The 18,319-nt window shown below is 45.5% G+C and overlaps 1 protein-coding gene across 1 annotated transcript; it reads right to left on the bottom strand.

Moving 5' to 3' along the window:
- Window positions 1-5,758: 5,758 nt before the first annotated feature.
- Window positions 5,759-17,586, bottom strand: LOC142905590 (exosome complex exonuclease RRP44-like; the record flags this gene model as incomplete). Its single annotated transcript, XM_076052215.1, has 3 exons — window positions 5,759-5,766; window positions 16,198-16,379; window positions 17,360-17,586. Coding segments are annotated over 3 exons (417 nt in total), but the record flags the coding sequence as incomplete, so codon positions are not given.
- Window positions 17,587-18,319: the final 733 nt, after the last annotated feature.

Genomic DNA, 18,319 nt, shown 5'->3' with positions numbered 1-18,319 from the left:
TTGTACGTTTGCCCACTGACGAAGAAATGTTCAGTCTATAATTTTAATGGTAGGTTTATTTGAACAGTGAGAGACAGAATAAGAACAAAATCCAGAAAAACGCATGTCAAAAATGTTATAAATTGAGTTGCATTTTAATCATGGAAATAAGTATTTGATCCCTCTGCAAAACATGACTTAGTACTTGGTGGCAAAAGCCTTGTTGGCAATCACAGAGGTCAGACGTTTCTTGTAGTTGGACCACCAGGTTTGCACACATCTCAGGAGGGATTTTGTCCCACTCCTCTTTGCAGATCTTCTCCAAGTCATTAAGGTTTCGAGGCTGACGTTTGGCAACTCGAACCTTCAGCTCCCTCCACAGATTTTCTATGGGATTAACGTCTGGAGATTGGCTAGGCCACTCCAGGACCTTAATGTGCTTCTTCTTGAGCCACTCCCTTGTTGCCTTGGCCGTGTGTTTTGGGTCATTGTCATGCTGGAATACCCATCCACGACCCATTTTCAATGCCCTGGCTGAGGGAAGGAGGTTCTCACCCAAGATTTGATGGTACATGGCCCCGTCCATCGTCCTTTTGATGCGGTGAAGTTGTCCTGTCCCCCTTGGCAGAAAGATTTTGTCCCACTCCTCTTTGCAGATCTTCTCCAAGTCATTAAGGTTTCGAGGCTGACGTTTGGCAACTCGAACCTTCAGCTCCCTCCACAGATTTTCTATGGGATTAACGTCTGGAGATTGGCTAGGCCACTCCAGGACCTTAATGTGCTTCTTCTTGAGCCACTCCCTTGTTGCCTTGGCCGTGTGTTTTGGGTCATTGTCATGCTGGAATACCCATCCACGACCCATTTTCAATGCCCTGGCTGAGGGAAGGAGGTTCTCACCCAAGATTTGATGGTACATGGCCCCGTCCATCGTCCTTTTGATGCGGTGAAGTTGTCCTGTCCCCTTGGCAGAAAAACACCCCCAAAACATAATGTTTCCACCTCCATGTTTGACGGTGGGGATGGTGTTCTTGGGGTCATAGGCAGCATTCCTCCTCCTCCAAACACGGTGAGTTGAGTTGATGCCAAAGAGCTCCATTTTGGTCTCATCTGACTACAACACTTTCACCCAGTTGTCCTCTGAATCATTCAGATGTTCATTGGCAAACTTCAGGCGGGCATGTATATGAGCTTTCTTGAGCAGGGGACCTTGCGGGCGCTGCAGGATTTCAGTCCTTCACGGCGTAGTGTGTTACCAATTGTTTTCTTGGTGACTATGGTCCCAGCTGCCTTGAGATCATTGACAGGGTCCTCCCGTGTAGTTCTGGGCTGATTCCTCACCGTTCTCATGATCATTGCAACTCCACGAGGTGAGATCTTGCATGGAGCCCCAGGCCGAGGGAGATTGACAGTTCTTTTGTGTTTCTTCTACAATCTTGTCCCTGACATCCTTGGAGAGCTCTTTGGTCTTGGCCATGGTGTAGAGTTTGGAATCTGATTGATTGATTGCTTCTGTGGACAGGTGTTTTTTTATACAGGTAACAAGCTGAGATTAAGAGCACTCCCTTTAAGAGTGTGCTCAAAATCTCAGCTCATTACCTGTATAAAATACATCTGGGAGCCAGAAATCTTTCTTATTGAGAGGGGGTCGAATACTTACTTCCCTCATTAAAATGCAAATCAATTTATAACATTTTTGACATGCGTTTTTCTGGATTTTGTTGTTATTCTGTCTCTCACTGTTCAAATAAACGTACCATTAAAATTATAGACTGATGATTTATTTGTCAGTGGGCAAACGTACAAATCAGCAAGGTATCAAATACTTTTTTCCCTCACTGTAGATCCCTGTCACACCCCACTGTAAACAGGAAATTGCTCTGACTCCCGGGCACGCAACTTTATCCGGGCCTGCCGACCATCGTGAAGGTCCTTAATCATTGTGAGCAGAGGGTAAGGAACTCTGAAAACACGAATAACAATCCAGAGCCCTGGCCTACTGATTGTATCATAGGCCTTGCCAAGGTCGGCGCTGCAACACTACACATGTAACGCATGGATTTGTTACACTGTTCAACTACACACACAGACACATTTTAAATAAAACAAGTCCCTTATTTGCAAAAAATAATCAGAGTACCAGTCATCAAATTGGCAATTGACACTTGGTCCAAAGAATATGTGATACTGTAATAGAAATACATGAATAGCTAAATTCAGAATTTAGGTTAATAAGGCATAACCCAGAGCACAATATGACATTTATGAAAAGACAAAGTGCAGCATCCAACGTATAGAGGTGTCTTCACCATGAATATTATTCACAAGCTTGTTGGTTTACAGTCACGTTTTTTAAACTCATGTGATTCATGGCACGTGACCTTGCAGCACAGTTTTGAGCAATGCCTTTCCTTCTCCAAGAGGCACACATGTATCCTCTCTTTCCTCCAAGATTTTTTTAGCAACACACTTTAAGTCTTCTTTCTTTCACTTGCCATATGGATCGGCTCAATATAATTTGACAACTGCAAATCTTAAACTTTGCTTCAGAAATCTCCACTGTTTTTCCACTATACCGTCTCCACTGCTTAACCACTATACCTCTGAGTGGTTACTCAGCGTTTCAGCCAATCTCGTGCAAGGAACGACTTCTGTTGAGAGCAACCTCACATGCACGGGAGCACATGCTATCCAGCCAACATAAACATCAGGGTTGCCCCTGGCTCTCTGGCCCCTCTGGGCACTCTCTGGGCTCCGGGCACCCCGGCCCTCCTCTTCCCCTCTCCTCCCTTCATCTTCTCTAATGTAGCCCACTAATATACTAATTGTATGAATGGACCAGTGTATAAGAATTAATAGTGTATTTCTTATCCGATTCATGCTATCTCTTGTGAAACAATGGACATCTTATAAATTTAGGCAGACCTCCACAGCTTGGTCATCAATCCATCTTACTTTTTCGGAGATAACGGAAGTTTATTTATGTTTGGCCTGGAGTTTCAGACCTCGCAAACTTAATATGGCCTCCTCAACCAGCCAATACATTTAATGAAGTTCCAAAATGGTTTAAAACATCTTTCCAATGGTTCTTCATTAATTGTATTTCACGGTTACCGTCAGACCGCAGCTCTTTCGCTGATATTGCCTCTTAATACCTTTCACACCACGGTTAATGGTATGGGTTATAACATGGAGTATAACAACGCATTATGGCTGTCTCTCTCCCTCTTCCGTTCCCGAGCATGGATTGAGTCGTCCGTCTGAACGAAGCTCGTTCGTTGTCCGTGGTGCTGGTCGTTGATGGGAAGAAAAACCGCCATTTTTCGCAATATGGCATTGTGATATATAACGACTTATTGTTGGTGGCTCAGCTGATTGGAGAGTATATAGAGTTTATTGATAACATTGAGGTAGTTTATATTTGGGTTTTCATTGGTTTTACTATATGGTATTAATACTGGAAGGAACGAAGTTGTAAACTGAGTGTACCAGCCTGCAATAGACAAAATTCCAATGTTCCTACCAGCCCACCCTGCAGGGACCTGTTTATATAGTGTAGTGTATACCCAGTTGCTTTGTGATTAATAGCTCAGCTTATTGAAGAACATATCAAGTACAATAATTATACTGATGTAATATAGACTTCTTTTTTTTCTCACATTGGTTTACTGTATGATAGTTGGGTAGTTGGAGGCCCTTTAGCGTCCATATACTAAATGCCTCTGTTGATATGTAAACTTTGACTTTAACACAGCTATTTTTTGTCACAAGCTAATCCCTAGCTATTTCAATGCTAAATTCTCCTGCTTTCTAGGTCATTCACACCTATCACCGAGTTTAAAAGACGCCACGAATCTCAGCAGCATTCATTGAAGCACTGTCGTCCCGACAGTTCTGTTCTTTCACCTGAAGAAGGCCGCTTGTGTTGTGGCCGAAACGTCGTGAGAATGTTATTGTCTTATTTTTATTTTATTATTTTATTCTCATTCTACGTGACTTTACCGAAAGAACCAAATAAGATAAACAGACACTTTAAACACCTTCATTTGGAAGTGCACGCTGAAGTTTACTATTTGCAAAACATAAACCAGGATCAATCCACTGCTGGATGAAGCCCTCTCCACGCTGCGATTCCTTGCGTCCCTGTGATGTGGCAATCCATTCAGCTCCTGTAAGCGACCTATTTTTATTTGACCAGGTAAGGCCCACTGAGATATATAGCTCTTTTCCAGAAGCAGCCTGGCCACATATGGTTGCTCAACGTAGTGGCTTTTGTGAATATTTATAGCAGTAATTATCTTAACGCATGTTTTTAGATGTGGAGAAAAAAAACAGAGGACCTGGAGAAAAGGATACGTGACCATGGGGAGAACATGCACACTCCAAATACGGGAGACCCTTGAATATCACGAATTCATAGTTCGTGGTTTAGACCTATCGCCGGCAAGCTCTATGTATATCAATTTACCTATCATGGGGATTAGTTTTGGTCTTTAGCGGGTATACTGTACAAGGAGATACTGTATCATTGTGTGATATCGTTGTGGGGAGCGGGCGAGGGGATTATTTGTTTACTAGCCTTTTGCCCGTCCAAGGATGGGTGTATTGCAGTAAATCTATTGCAGTAAATCAGACCGCGAAGTGATATTCATTGCATCCATTTGTGTGCAATTTGTAAGGCCGCGGTGACAGACCTATTTCATTTAAAGGTTATAATCCCTTGTTCATCATGACGTCATTTTTACTTCGATGTCTCAATAGCGTTAGGGAGATCGCGTGACGTGAGGGTTCTGCCTTTGTAGTGAGTTTCTAAGTTGACGCTGAGGAGGGGGGAGGAGGCACCTCGCCCCCCGCATGTGGAGTGACGTCACCCGAAAGTTGCTGAGACAAGGTCTTATATAGGCCTGAGATGAGTGCATCAAGGTAGGTGGGTGGAGCTAGAGATGGTCCAACCACAGAGGCTGGGGCAGTGGCCTTTGTATTGTGAGATTAGCATGTCAATGGCTGTGGCAGTGGCCTTTGTATTGTGAGAGATTAGTCTATTCATGAGTATTAATGAGGGGGCCTGCTCGACGTGGAGTGACGTCACACGCGGGACACAGACATTCTTGGCTCATTATAGTAGTAAATTTGGCATTCAGTACAGCACATTTCTATTGTGATGTGTCTATTTTTGGTTGCCGTGTATGTAAGCTCATTATTTAGGTCAAGCTTAAGTATTGAATATCACGCTTTTGGCTTTTGCTGCACTTTCCAAAAATGTAACCACCTCGATATCCAAGGTATTCCTTATAAAGGCATCAGAGTCGGGATCAAACCCTCGGCCTCCTCCATACCAGGTGAGGTAGTTAACATCTCCTAGCCACCGAGCTGATTCTTTCTCTGTGGCAATGATTGTCCATGCTTTGCACAAGCAAATACTGTAGAAGCATAACTCGCTTTTTGTGTCTCCACATAAATCAGAATACGATGTTTAAATACATCAGCCTAATGGCTTTTCCCACCAACATTCCCCAGCACCACCAGGGATGCTGTTGGGAGATGCATCGACACCCCCTCCTGGGACTTCATATTCAATACCCGTTGAGAAATACAACTGAGATTCTTGCATTACGTGTAGTCATTACACTTTCGGTGTTTTGCTTTCACTGGTGTTTGTCACGCCAAAACAAAGGTCACATGTTGCTTTCGGGAGGTTATAGCTGGGAGGGAGAGGACAAGTTTGGCAGAAAAGAACCAGACCTTTGTATGAAGTGATAGGCCATGTAACTTTTATACGGCGCTAAACAGCTGAAAAAAAGGATATGCCACTGAACTAATTCAGAGTAAGACCTTCGCTCTGAAATTGGAGCTGGTCATATAAACAACTGCCCAGATATGGGAATACCTCCACTCTTTCCACAACTACCTATCATGCAGAGTTGAGGGGGTGGAGTCCTTGAAGACATACAAAATATCAAGGCAGGTACTGCTTTGATTTATTTGGTAGGGCGAATGGTAAGGCCCTACCTCTTATTGGCACGATCCAGGTTCACCATCAGACTCTCCCACTCCTCGAAGTGAACAGCCATTACGAGATCATCACCAACATCATCAGCACACAGATCATCCGTTGTTCTCTCCTTCCAGATTAAGAAAAACCGTGGGGCATGTTACACGTTAACATTATTGATATATTACGATTAGTAGATCAAAGTAGATTTTAATACAATCAGTCCTCGCTTAGAATGCCACCGTAGAACACTGATTCGTTACAGTGATAGGTGTGGGGCCAAATGTTCTGGACTGACTTCTACCACCAAGCCAGCTTCACAACATCTGCGCGTTTCTCCGGTTTCCTCCTACGTGCCGAACCCTGATGCTTGAAATTGTCCAAACATCTTAATGCAGCACGGAGCTAATAATGAGTCTCGAGACTCAATGTGGCTCTCCTGGGTACATAAAGGATATTTATAGATTTTATTATATTTATTCATATGATTCAGCCTAGCAGCTGCACTGCGATGTGCCAGCCTTGCCACTGTGTCATGGTGGTAGTGGTGGTAAAACCGATTCGGAATAATATGTTCAGTACACGTCGTGATTTTTGTATTTTAAAAGTGTAAATCAAACGAGTTGCAGTGACGTCATGGCCGAGTAAGCAGCAATGACCGCTCCAACCCCTACATTAGAACATTACCTTTTTCGACCCAATATAACCACTCGCTTTCCTGTTTGATAGTTTTCTTATTTTTCTACCTGGCCTCAGGCACTTTATAGGGGGCCTTGGAAAGCTGGTTTTCTACTTTGGAGCTTCCTAGGGCGATCCACAGCCTCCTTAGGTGTAGGGTCCTCAGTAAGCAACTCGAGCCTGACCTCATGGCTAGGCCAAAGGGACCTTCCGCCTGTATCTTTGTGCTCCATGGAAGACAGATCCCCTGGGAAAAAAGCCATAGCTTTGTCTCCCCCCCCCCCGTTCAAGTTGACACCAGAGATCCCGGTGGGAGGAACGAGAGCTCTTACAAGCCCTTTTGTAAAAAAAAAAAAACAAAGAGAATACTGCCCTTCTTCGGGTCCTCAACGAGATGTCGAGTAAGGTTTGCAGGAGGGTGAAGATTCAGGAGGCAGCCACATATGACCCTTCAGACTATGCTAGACGAGCAGAGCGGTGCAATGAAGACCTACGAAGCCAGGCTGCTGGAACCTGAGGAGGCTTACATCAGACTGGACTCTAAGGGACGGGAGTGCCAAGTAAACCATACGGCCTCCCGGAGGGGGTCGAGGGTAACGCTCCTCAAGATGCTCTATCCTACATTCGGCTACATCTGCTCGAAGCTCCGGCATTCCTCTCTACAACTGAGCCATCACCACCTACACGAGTCGGCGCTGCGCTGTGACCACGGCGTGCCTCCACGCGTGCCTGTCGACGGTCGTCCTCAAGACTGCCCGCATCGAACGCGAGCTCATCTCATTCGTATGGCAATGCTTGCTTCCCGCAGAGCAGACTCTTGTCCACAACCTCTCTCGCATAGATGTAGCGTAATAAATGCACATCCTATACCGTCGGTATACTTACCTGCAGTTGCGGGCACAAGCCCATAGGGGGTGCCACCCTGAGCTGGGGAAGGACAGAGAGAGGCAGGCCCCAGGTGAGGGGTTGGGGGGTTCTTCCAGAGCCCCCTGGAAGGTTCTAGAGAGGGGGCGGTACCGGGGGCGGAGAGCCCCCGAGAGGTGTATTAAAGGGGCACCTCTGGGACAGCTCGGGGCAGTGTTCCGAAGAGGAAGAACAGAAGACCAGCCTAGCTAGGACCCTAGGACCCGACATCCTTATAAGGGTCGGGGCCGAGCGCGGACCAGTGGTCAGGACCCGTACCTTGGCTGGGTCGGGTCAGTTAGCCTCCCCTAGGGCACAGATAGCCAGAGGGCTGAGAGCCAGGTTTGATCAGTGCGAGGGCACGCTAGCCCGGAGGCTGTACCTCCCTAGATAGTGGGAGTTAAGGGGAGTTCTGTTCATAGTTACCAATAAACTGCGTTGCCTCTAAAGACGTCTCCAGTCTCCGTGGAACCCACTACATATATATGTATTTTTATATTTTGACCACTGTGTGATAAACACCTTGCCTGCGTGCGGCGACGCTGGATGCTTTTCCCTCTTCCTTTTCCTCATCCCTTCACAGAATGAACACGGTAACGCGGTCATGCACCTTGGGGGGGGGGGGGGGGGTCAGACATTTGTGACGATGTGTGACGAGGGGGAGGGGGGGGGTTTGAGAAATGTGACGTCACATCAAAATGCGCAACTTTAAGTATAGAATTGTTATAACACTAATTGTTATAACACTCCTACAACATCAGTGCAGCGCCACGCACTACAATGACAATAGTTGAAGCATGTTTTATTTTCAAAATGGAAATATGGTTTTGGGGGGGGGGGCAGACCTGTGTGACGTCATATTTGAGGGGGGGGTCTGACTTTTTGTGACGCCGAGTGACGAGAGGTCAAAAATTGCGTGACGTCATTCATGGACGGCCCCTCAAGTGAATGGCAAAATTGGTTTCGATTTACGTTGTTTCACTTACCGTCGTGTTTTTCAATGTACTAAATCGAGAACTTCAGTGCTTGGGGGATTTTGGAGCTGGCTCACCGCCTGGGCTGCTGCTGCCTTCCCACTCGGCTGTGGTTGCTCGAACCTCCGAGTCGTTCATAGCTCGTGGCTTCTAATATCGGAAGGAAGCGGTGATCGTCTTTGTTCGATGGCCAAGAGCTACTGCTGCGAGGATGACCGGAGTTTGCGTGATGATCGTTCATGCTCCTGGACACGAGATCAGCAAGGTGTGATGTTTCATTTGTGGGCGTTGCACCGCCTGTACGCGATCAACCGTCGACGCGCCCACCCGGGCCCCACGTTTGCCGTGAGGCACCATGAGGGCCTCCCCGACGGCCAGGGCCTCCGCACGGTCGGAGTGGGCAGAGGCCGGCGTTCGACTGGTGGTTTGAAAAGAACACGGACAAACATTCGAGCTCACGCTTTTGCTTTGGCAACAATTTTCGTTAATTGGGCTCCGAGCGGCTCAACAAGCCTGGAAGCCGGCGCATTTAATCACCTCCGAGATCGAAATGTGGCAAATCGCATGCTAATCAGGAGCAAGTTGGCCCAGGGATTGAGAATCAAATTTGCATGTGAAACGGCGGTGTAGGACTCGATTCGAAGGCAAGTGAATACTGCGCAGTGGTGCATTGCAAGTGGACATTATTATCATCCAACAGTGACCAGCATGGTGAAGTATGGTCAAACTAAACCTGACATCCAACATCACGTGGCGAGATGTTCATCCAGCAGTGGAAAACGTAACTTAAAGTAACCAAAATAACAAGATGCATGGAAAATAAATCGGTTTAATTTTGTATATAAACGCGTATAACTCATGTGTACATGCTTGTAAATATACGATTCAGCTAAAAAATGTTAAACACATTTACACAAAGTCGCAAAGACATCAACTCGCTTAAATCTTTACCATTACTCCAGGAGCTCAGAATTATTGCCCAAGTACTGTATATACGTGAGCAAAGTTACGACCATTTACGAAAAAATTTGAAAACGTGTCAATATTTTGTCAGAAATTATCTTTGCACGTCTAAAGGACAAGAGAAGCTGTAACGAATTGCGCATTTGTAAACGATTAAACCTTAAAATTTTCTGACACCGACATTTTTTCCAAAAACATTCCTTGTGTGATTGCACAGAGTCCGATGAGGGGTGGGGCAGCTGTGTAAAAAAACCTGAGGTGAAATTCTCCGTTAAACCGACGATTTAAACAGCAACAGCTCGGGGAATTTTATACTATGTTCTATGCAGCTGACCGCTGCCCCTTCATACAGTAAATGGCATCCTCACAAGAATAAGTAACCTAACATCCCTTGCAGGGAATCCTCTCGCGATAAAAAATCTTCCATTTGCCATCCATCACGAGACCCCTGCGGGTGTCACCGTGCACAATCATACTTCGAAGCTCTTGCTCGGATTCCCCAGAGCTTTGCCCTCCGAGTGGCCACCCTAATGGCCCACTGCGACAGGCCAAACCTGGCACAATTGTAGGTTTTTAACTATAATACACGTTTTATGTGTTAGATCGTTTAAATATATAAATGTGTTGTTAAACCCACCACCACCCGACAGCCAATTAGTAAGGTTTGTCACGTAAACAGAACATGTCAATTCGTTACTAGTACAGTCCACCAGTGTGTTGGAGAGCAAAGCCACACCATTTACAATCTAAGTACAACATTTCGCCAGCACTAACTAGCTTCATCAGGCGACAGCCATCACTTGTGAGCACTTCTTTCGCGAATTGGGAGGGGAATCAATGAATGCATATGACTATGGGTATCCATTGCCGATTGGGTTATTTATATGTTAATCAACACACATTATGCATGCGCATTAAGGAACGAGGATTCTCCACGAATCTGGCTGTCGCCTGATGAAGCTGGTTGTAATTACTGGTGAAACATTGTACTCAGATTGTAAATGTTGTGGCTTTGCTCTCCAAGACACCGGTGTGATGTTACTAGTAACGAATTGGCATGTTCTGTTAATGTGACAAACCTTTCGAATTGGCTGTGTCGGGTTGTGGCGGGTTTACTGACACATTTAAATATTTATTACGCGATCTAACCCAAAAAACCAGTGTTATGGATATTGGTCGCGAAAGCCTACGTGTTAAACTGGTTTTCAACTGTTAGATCAGTGGTAGCCGATATGTGAATCGCGATCCATGGGTGGATGATCGCAAAAGATTTTGATTGTGGATCTCAGGACAAATAGGAATAAACACCTCTAATATAAAGCAATTCTTGTTATAGCAGATGGCAAAACAAAATCCCCGACTAAGAATTAATGGATTAATAATATATATTTTAAACCAATAGATCGCACTAGCACTTGGCATGTCTACAGTGTTCTATTAGTCGGTTAAATCCATCCGGGTAACTGTTGGTCATATATTGCTGGTAGATCACGGAACATGTTGAGATATACTAGAATGGATCACAGTGCTTTGTGGGTTGGACACTGCTGCGTTAGTCAATACACACCACCGATTCAGTAACCAATATTTTTGTGAAATCACCTTCATCACAAGGGGGTCAGTGTCTTGGCTGGCAAAGAAGTGGGGCATAAGATATCCTAAACCTTTCATACATCTTGACGCGTATACACCTTAATTGGCTGATTGTGCTGGTTGGCAAGGTAAAAATTAAAAAAAAAAAAATGCGCTACCATTTGAACCGCTGCGCCAGGAGAACAAAGAACCGGTGAACTCTGGATTGCAAGTTCAGAGTGCAAACCGTCTGTTACTTCAGGGAAACATTTCTCATAACCGCCACTGCTTTTTTTTTCAATTGTTCACCTCTGCTTGCGAGCACAATGTACACTTAATTAACTCTGCAGATGTAAAACCCAGAGTGTGTGCCCACTCATGCACCTCCTCCGACATCTTGTTGACACCGCATCCACGATACACTAGTGCTGTCTGGGTTTCTTAGGCCGGGGAGAAGGCGAGCCCCATGGGGTGGACTCCGCAGGGTTGTAGCCTGGAATCTGTGACAGCGGACACACAAATGGCACAAACGTACAACAAAGATAGTCACCCAAATAAGCCTTTAACAGACTGTGCTGCTGTTAGGCAGCATGGCCCACGAGGGGGTAAGTGGCCAACACCTCTCCCCAGTGCTGATGTTTACACACTGCACCAGGTACTCATTTAAGAAAGAGTTGACCTTGGGTAGGCAAAACAGCAGTTCAGATAATCCTCATTGGTGTTGGCGGTGAGTGGGAATTGGGTTGCCGGGTTCATAGCGCAGCGTGCTAACCACTACACCAATGCTCTCACACACACATATGCGAGTATTTCCAACAAATGTGATACGTTATCATTACACTTATTAACACTGAAAAACTTCGCCAAGTCTGAAGACTTTTGAGGAACACGGGGAGAGAAGATGACAACTCCACACAGTAACACACTCTAGTTGGGAATCAAACCCAGTTTTCTTGCTGCAAGACACAAGGGTTTACCAATGTGCCACCCTGCCGCCCATGGCAATACGTAAACTACCTTAATACCAGTTTCAACGCATGCTTATTTTTAGATATGGGAGGAAACCAGAGAACCCGGAGGAAACCCATGCAGAACAGACTCATGGAGTTTTGTTAAGAAATCTGATATCTACCAAGGCTCCCACACCCTGACTTAGCTTGGTATCTTGAGAACTCGCATTCATCATTTAAATAGGTCACGTTTCAGATAATGGCCCTTCTAGTGCAATGAACTAGGGCCATAATAAAAATCTATTTTATACAGCACCTTGCATATCTAAATATCTCAAAAAAGCACTGGACATTAAAAAACTACTCAAGTATAGATACAAGCCAATAGAAATAAAGTAAAAGCCGATAATAACAATAATGACAGTGATACTGACACTTTACACAGCATACAAAATGCAATAAAAGCTAATCATAATGATTCCTCTCACAGTAATAACCAATCAGAATCCAGGAAAAGCCAATTAATAACGATGTTTTCAAGCTGGATTTAAACACACGGACAGTCACAACTGATATAGGTAGGGATAGTGTCCCATAGTCTTTGGATATACAGTCTGTTCTATAATACGGTAGTTGCGTACCTCAAGAACACCGCGTTTTGGAAAAATCGTGTTATAATAAATAATATATTATATGGGGTAAAGCGCAGTCCGCAATAACGCGTGAGATGCGTAACACAGGCTGAACAAAGACTAAGGAACGTGGGTAGCATCTAGAAGCATCCAGCAGCATCCCGCCTTGTGTGATGCTACACCGAGGCAGCCGTTACGACCGCTTATTCCTACTCGCGCGACGTAGTTCCATTCATTCAACCGAGTTATATCTAGTTTGGATCCGCGTTATACAAAAAATGCGTTCCTTCATACATTCATCATCGCGTTATATCCAATTTGCCAGTTACAGGAGGTATAGGACAACAGACTGCAGCTCAAAATGCTAGCTATACATATATTTTTTCCATCCAAGAACGGAGTTTATATTTTATTCCCGTGTTATAAGGGTATTACGTTCAGGGGCTAAATGGCAATGTATGGGTCTGATAGCTACGGGAGAGCCTCAGGAGAGAGTTTGTGTCATCTTGCCACCCCCTCCATTCAAGGAGCGCAGACTACAGTGGTGTAAAATGTAGTCCATAGTTTGGGTTGCATGGCCACAATCGTACAGGAGCTTGTTTTTAATGCACTGCTATGTATCTGTATGAGTCTCTATGAATCTCTAGGAATCATAATGGGTCTCTCTGTATCTCCTATGTATCTCTGTGTCTCTATGGGTTTACTATACGGTCCCACAGTTTGGGTTGCATGGCAACAAGCGCTATGCTGTGGCTTGTGCCATTAATTTTCGGCCCGCTGACGTTCCGATGCGGCGAGCGTTTGTTTTTTGTGCACTACTGCTGGCGCAGCAAGCAGCAACAGCAGCATGGTCACAATACAAATCGGTGGTATTCCGAGGTTGCGCGTCGCGCCGCACGGTGAGTACCTCCGGGCGGACGAGGTGCATGCGGATCCGCTGGTGCTGCAGGTTGGACGAATCCAGCGACACGCGCACGCACACGCGGTCGAACATGTTCAGCGCGATGCCCTCCACGCACAGCGTGGGGCCCTACACCAAACACAAAGACATATCTCCAACGTAGCCTTAACAGACTGTTGGGGCAAGTGCTGTTGGCGAGGAGCACAGATGAAGGCCGGCACGGCACACAAGGGGGTGGGTTGCCAGCGCCATGCCCGGCCGCCTTTGTCTCCCCAGTGGCGATGTTTACACACCGCAGCAGGCATTCAATTGAGTTCCGAGTCAACCTAGGCGAGGCCCAGGACCGGTTCAGATAATCATCACTGGTGTTGACCGTGCGAAGGAATCGAACCCAAGTCGCCGGGATCGTAGCGCAGAGCGCTAACCGCTACACTACCGCTGACTGCTCTCTGCCAAGTGCCCTGCACACAAGCACGGATTGACGTAAACCCAACGTTATTATTCATACTATTACATGGGTCACTCAGAAAAGCCTCACTGATTCTCAAAACGTTTGCATTCAAGGTCACTGCTACGTCTTTGTAAAAGGAGGCGAACGATTGATATGTGCTCCCCAAATAAGTAATTTGCATGTAATTTGCCAACCTTGGACCATGATGCTGGCACACGAATAACGTTACAGGATCTTTTAACGTCCACTGTTAAAGCGGATATCCTGTAAATATTTTACGCTTAATACACACCACAGTTTCGATTTAAAGATTTCGTGACTGCAAGGATTCATCTTCTTTGGTTCTTTCGGTAAAGTCACGTAGAATGAGAATAAAATAATAAATTGATAAAATAAAATAACACAATAATATTCTCACGACGTTTCGGCCACAACACAGTCTCGTCCCTTCACCTGATGAAGGCCGCTTGTGTTGTGGCCGAAACGTCGTGAGAATATTATTGTGCTATTTTATTTTATCAATTTATTATTTTATTCTCATTCTACGTGACTTTACCGAAAGAACCAAAGAAGACACACCACAGTATTAACCGGAGTGGCCACCGAGTTTGAAACACAAATCTCCACAACACACAGCGAATGCAATACCGCTTGGGCCACCTCACCGCGAGCTGAAAACCAGGCATGAAAAGCCGATGGCTGCAATGACCAAACCAACTGAGGGATCATGATGTGCGGGCCAGCCAAGGAATTTTAAAGCCTTATTTGGCCATCATTAAGGAGTAGATGCAACCCCCCTTAGGTTATATGGAGTGCACAATTGCAGTTAAGAACATACCTAAAATATGGCTGCAAATGTTGACCCTTTTGAGCTTCTGGTCCAAATTAGGCTGTGTGCATTATCCACGCAGAGTGACAATGTAATGCGGCATGCAAGGCATGCTGGAAAGGACCGGATCCACTGATGACAAATGTGCTTTTTGCCATCTAGAGATCACTTTTTGCATCAACTACTATTTCCCTCATTTGTTTTTATTCTACAAGTACTTTTCTGCCCTTCGAGTTTCTCATTGTTTACAGAAAGCATTAGATTTTCTCTATAATTCTTCCGGATCTGAAGGATTTTACTGTATTTTTAATGTGATGTCCTCTCCGTGACAATACGGGCTCCGTCATGGCAGTTATTTCCAAAGCAAATTTAATTGTGACCGTTTTATATTTGAAACGCATTTACATCATTTAATTCAGTTTCAGTTTATTTTGGTATAGCCCTGTGAGCCATCCGGCTCTAATGTATCCACCGGTGTAACTTCCTCTGTAATAGTCCACACTGCCAAATGGCAAAAAAAACGGAGCTTCGTATCTCACTGCGTTCTTCCACCTTAAACCAAGTGTCTGTGTGTCTGATAGAAACCTAATCGTAGAGAGATGGTCAGGGGGCTTGGGTCCCAGTGCATTAAGCCAGTCCTGGGTTTAAATGCAGAATTCAGCCGTTCAGGAAATGCCAATGTCTCCCGGTTAAGTGAACACATGCCCTACCTCCTCGTCGAAGGTAACGTTGAGCTTGAGATCTTTGGAGTCAAAGAAAACCGTCCCCTCCAAGCCGTACTTGGGAATGAGCACCACCACGGCGTTTTTGCGCGCAAACAGCACGAAGCCCTCTTCGCTCACCACTCTCTTAGTCTTGAAGAACAACTGAGACCACAACAACAACAGCCGTTAATCACCGCTACGTGGCAAAGAGCAGACACACGCGCATCACTTACCAAGCCCATAATTATTTAACAAAATTTAAGGTAATTTTCCTGCATCCCCCCGCTAATTTATTCCAGTTGTGCTATTGGCATCATGTCATGGGGATTATTTTGAGTTCAATCGTGAAGGTACAATGTCATATGTATTGACTATAATCCTCCATCACCTGACAGAGCCAATCAAATAAAGTTGTCACATCATGGACAAATGTGCCAAGTGACTAGGTTTTTCAGCAAACACAGAAGAATGCTGAAAAGCAATGTCAAGTGTAGCCAACAAGTACAGCCACGGCACCACCACACGTAAGCGTGCGAATAGAAAACAATTGATTCTTACTACACGCACAATACGATGCCTGCTTTCGTGACCTTAAAAATGGTTTTCAAGAGACGAATGGACGCATTATCAGGTGCCTAAGCACATGCCGTGCAAGCTCCACGTGGCCCACACTTCCGCCTCCCACCTGCGTGTGGAAAGCTACAGACGAGCGTTGGGCGTACTGCGCCATCTTGTGGCGGTAGTTGAGGTTGTTGCAGAGCTGCTGCTGCTTCTGCTTGTCGGTGAGCGCCGGGTACGTGGGGTCGGCGCCCACGCACACGGCCAGCAGCCGGTGCACAATCACATCCGAGTATCTGTAACGGTACAGGGAGACAACAACAACAACAATATTCACATTTGTTGTAGCCTCTATTTAATATGAAGATTAAATTTACAGTGGATACAGGCTGCGGTATGGCCACGAGATGCCAACGGAGCAGCGGTATTAATCCACCAAGCACCGCGATTCATTCTGGTGGATCTCAGCGGGTTTGACGATCCACCAGAAAGCTACGCAAACAATGACTCAGATGGATTTAACGCTGTGATAGAATACTGTACTCTGGCCATACCACGTTCTAGCACCATCTGCTGGTGGAAATTATCTTTGTTAATGTATGAATTTAATTCTTTGTTGAGGATTTTTTATTTGTCAACAGATGTAGCGCAAATTGCTGCCTGCTCATATCTGTGTTCTTATTTAAGATCCACAACAAAATCGTTAGCGATCCATGGCAGAATTGCATTTCACTTTTGGCCGCCGCTGCAACACGGCAATGGATTCTTGATTCTGCACGTGGAACACTGTCACCCTCCTTGTAGGCGTTGGTGTTCTCCGGATCCTCGAGTTTTTCCCCAACACAAGCCAAACAACCATTTAAGGAATTGGCCAAACTTCCCGTTTATAGGACCTTTTAGAAAAATAACTCAAAATCTGAATCTTTATCCTGGAGAAATCCGATTCGCGATAAAAGCTCGTTTTGACAGATGTCTAGTAGGTATATGATAGGAGTGCTAAGAAGAGGAAAGGTAAACAAATCAGTAAAAGTAAATAATAGAAAAAAGATATACAAGTTGTATGTTAAACTTAATTCGCACCGTACGTAGCCAACCGTGCTAATTGGAGGTGTGCCGTAATCACAAGTTAACATTGCATAAGTACATCAATTAATAAATAAATTCCTAAACTTGGGAAAGGCAGCACAGTCCCAGACCACACCAAGACAACAACATAGTCCCCTCAATAATCGCGAAGGTCGATTTAACGCGTGTGCCTGACGCCAGAGCACGTCACCGTCGAATGGGCGACGTGAAGTGGGTGTAGATGGCGGTGGCGAGCCCGTAGTGGTGGGTGTCGGGCTCCATGCCGGAGCAGAAGTAGATGGCCTGCATCATGCAGCGCGTGGCCAGGATGCGCAGCAGAGTGTTGAGGTATGGTGGCACTCCCGGCACCGCCGCCCGGTCCAGGGACTCGGCCAACGCCTTAGCCGAGTCCACCTGGATCTCGATGTTCTGCGCAAAAAAATCAGGCACACCGGCGTTTGTGAGGTGACTATCCCGCACGTGGCTTGTAGTTCAGTGCTGGGGAAGCAGCAAGGGTTGTGGTGTATTGGAAAGAAAACGTTATTCAGCGCACTTCCTGTGGGCATTCAGGTTTCAATAACCTGGCTTGCCAGGAGAAGGCAGTACAGCAAGTGGATTAATCTACATCTGGCACAGTGCCTGGCTGCCTTCCAGCGTTGTCTGTGGTTCGTCACACCTTTTGAGTTGTTCTGCCTCTAAGGGCGAGTGGAAACTATACGGCTACATCTCAAGATAAAGGTAAAAGGTGCAGCCCTGCAATTGCTCGCTCAGGCCAATACTGACATCGTTTCAAGACACCTCTGCTTCACAGTAGGGGGTAGCACATTCCCACCCATTTTGAGCATAATGTTGATCACAATAAGTCGACCTGAAATTTCAACATTTCAGTGCTGGAATTTATCTAAAATTAAATACAGTACTACATTTATCGTGATGGTTTTTTGTTGCTTATTTCTGTGGAGTAGCTGGGAAACGAGCCGAGTCCTTCAACTCCCTACACTTGATAACACAGTATGTTCAATGTGGCTGCTGGATTTTGAAGCCAGGGTCCCAGCTGTAATCTCTGGGTCATAGGGTGACCCAGGTGACCCTTGCAAATGAGACTATTATGGTCTCTTGAGTTCTCACCCGGTTAAACCAAAAGACCTCAAACAAAAATTTGAGCCACCCG

Source organism: Petromyzon marinus, chromosome 55 (assembly GCF_048934315.1).
Source record: "Petromyzon marinus isolate PM22_M1 ecotype Great Lakes invasive population chromosome 55, UKy_Petmar_22M1.pri1.0, whole genome shotgun sequence".
In the NCBI taxonomy this organism is placed as follows: domain Eukaryota; kingdom Metazoa; phylum Chordata; class Hyperoartia; order Petromyzontiformes; family Petromyzontidae; genus Petromyzon; species Petromyzon marinus.
This window is presented reverse-complemented; position numbering and strand designations above follow the sequence as displayed.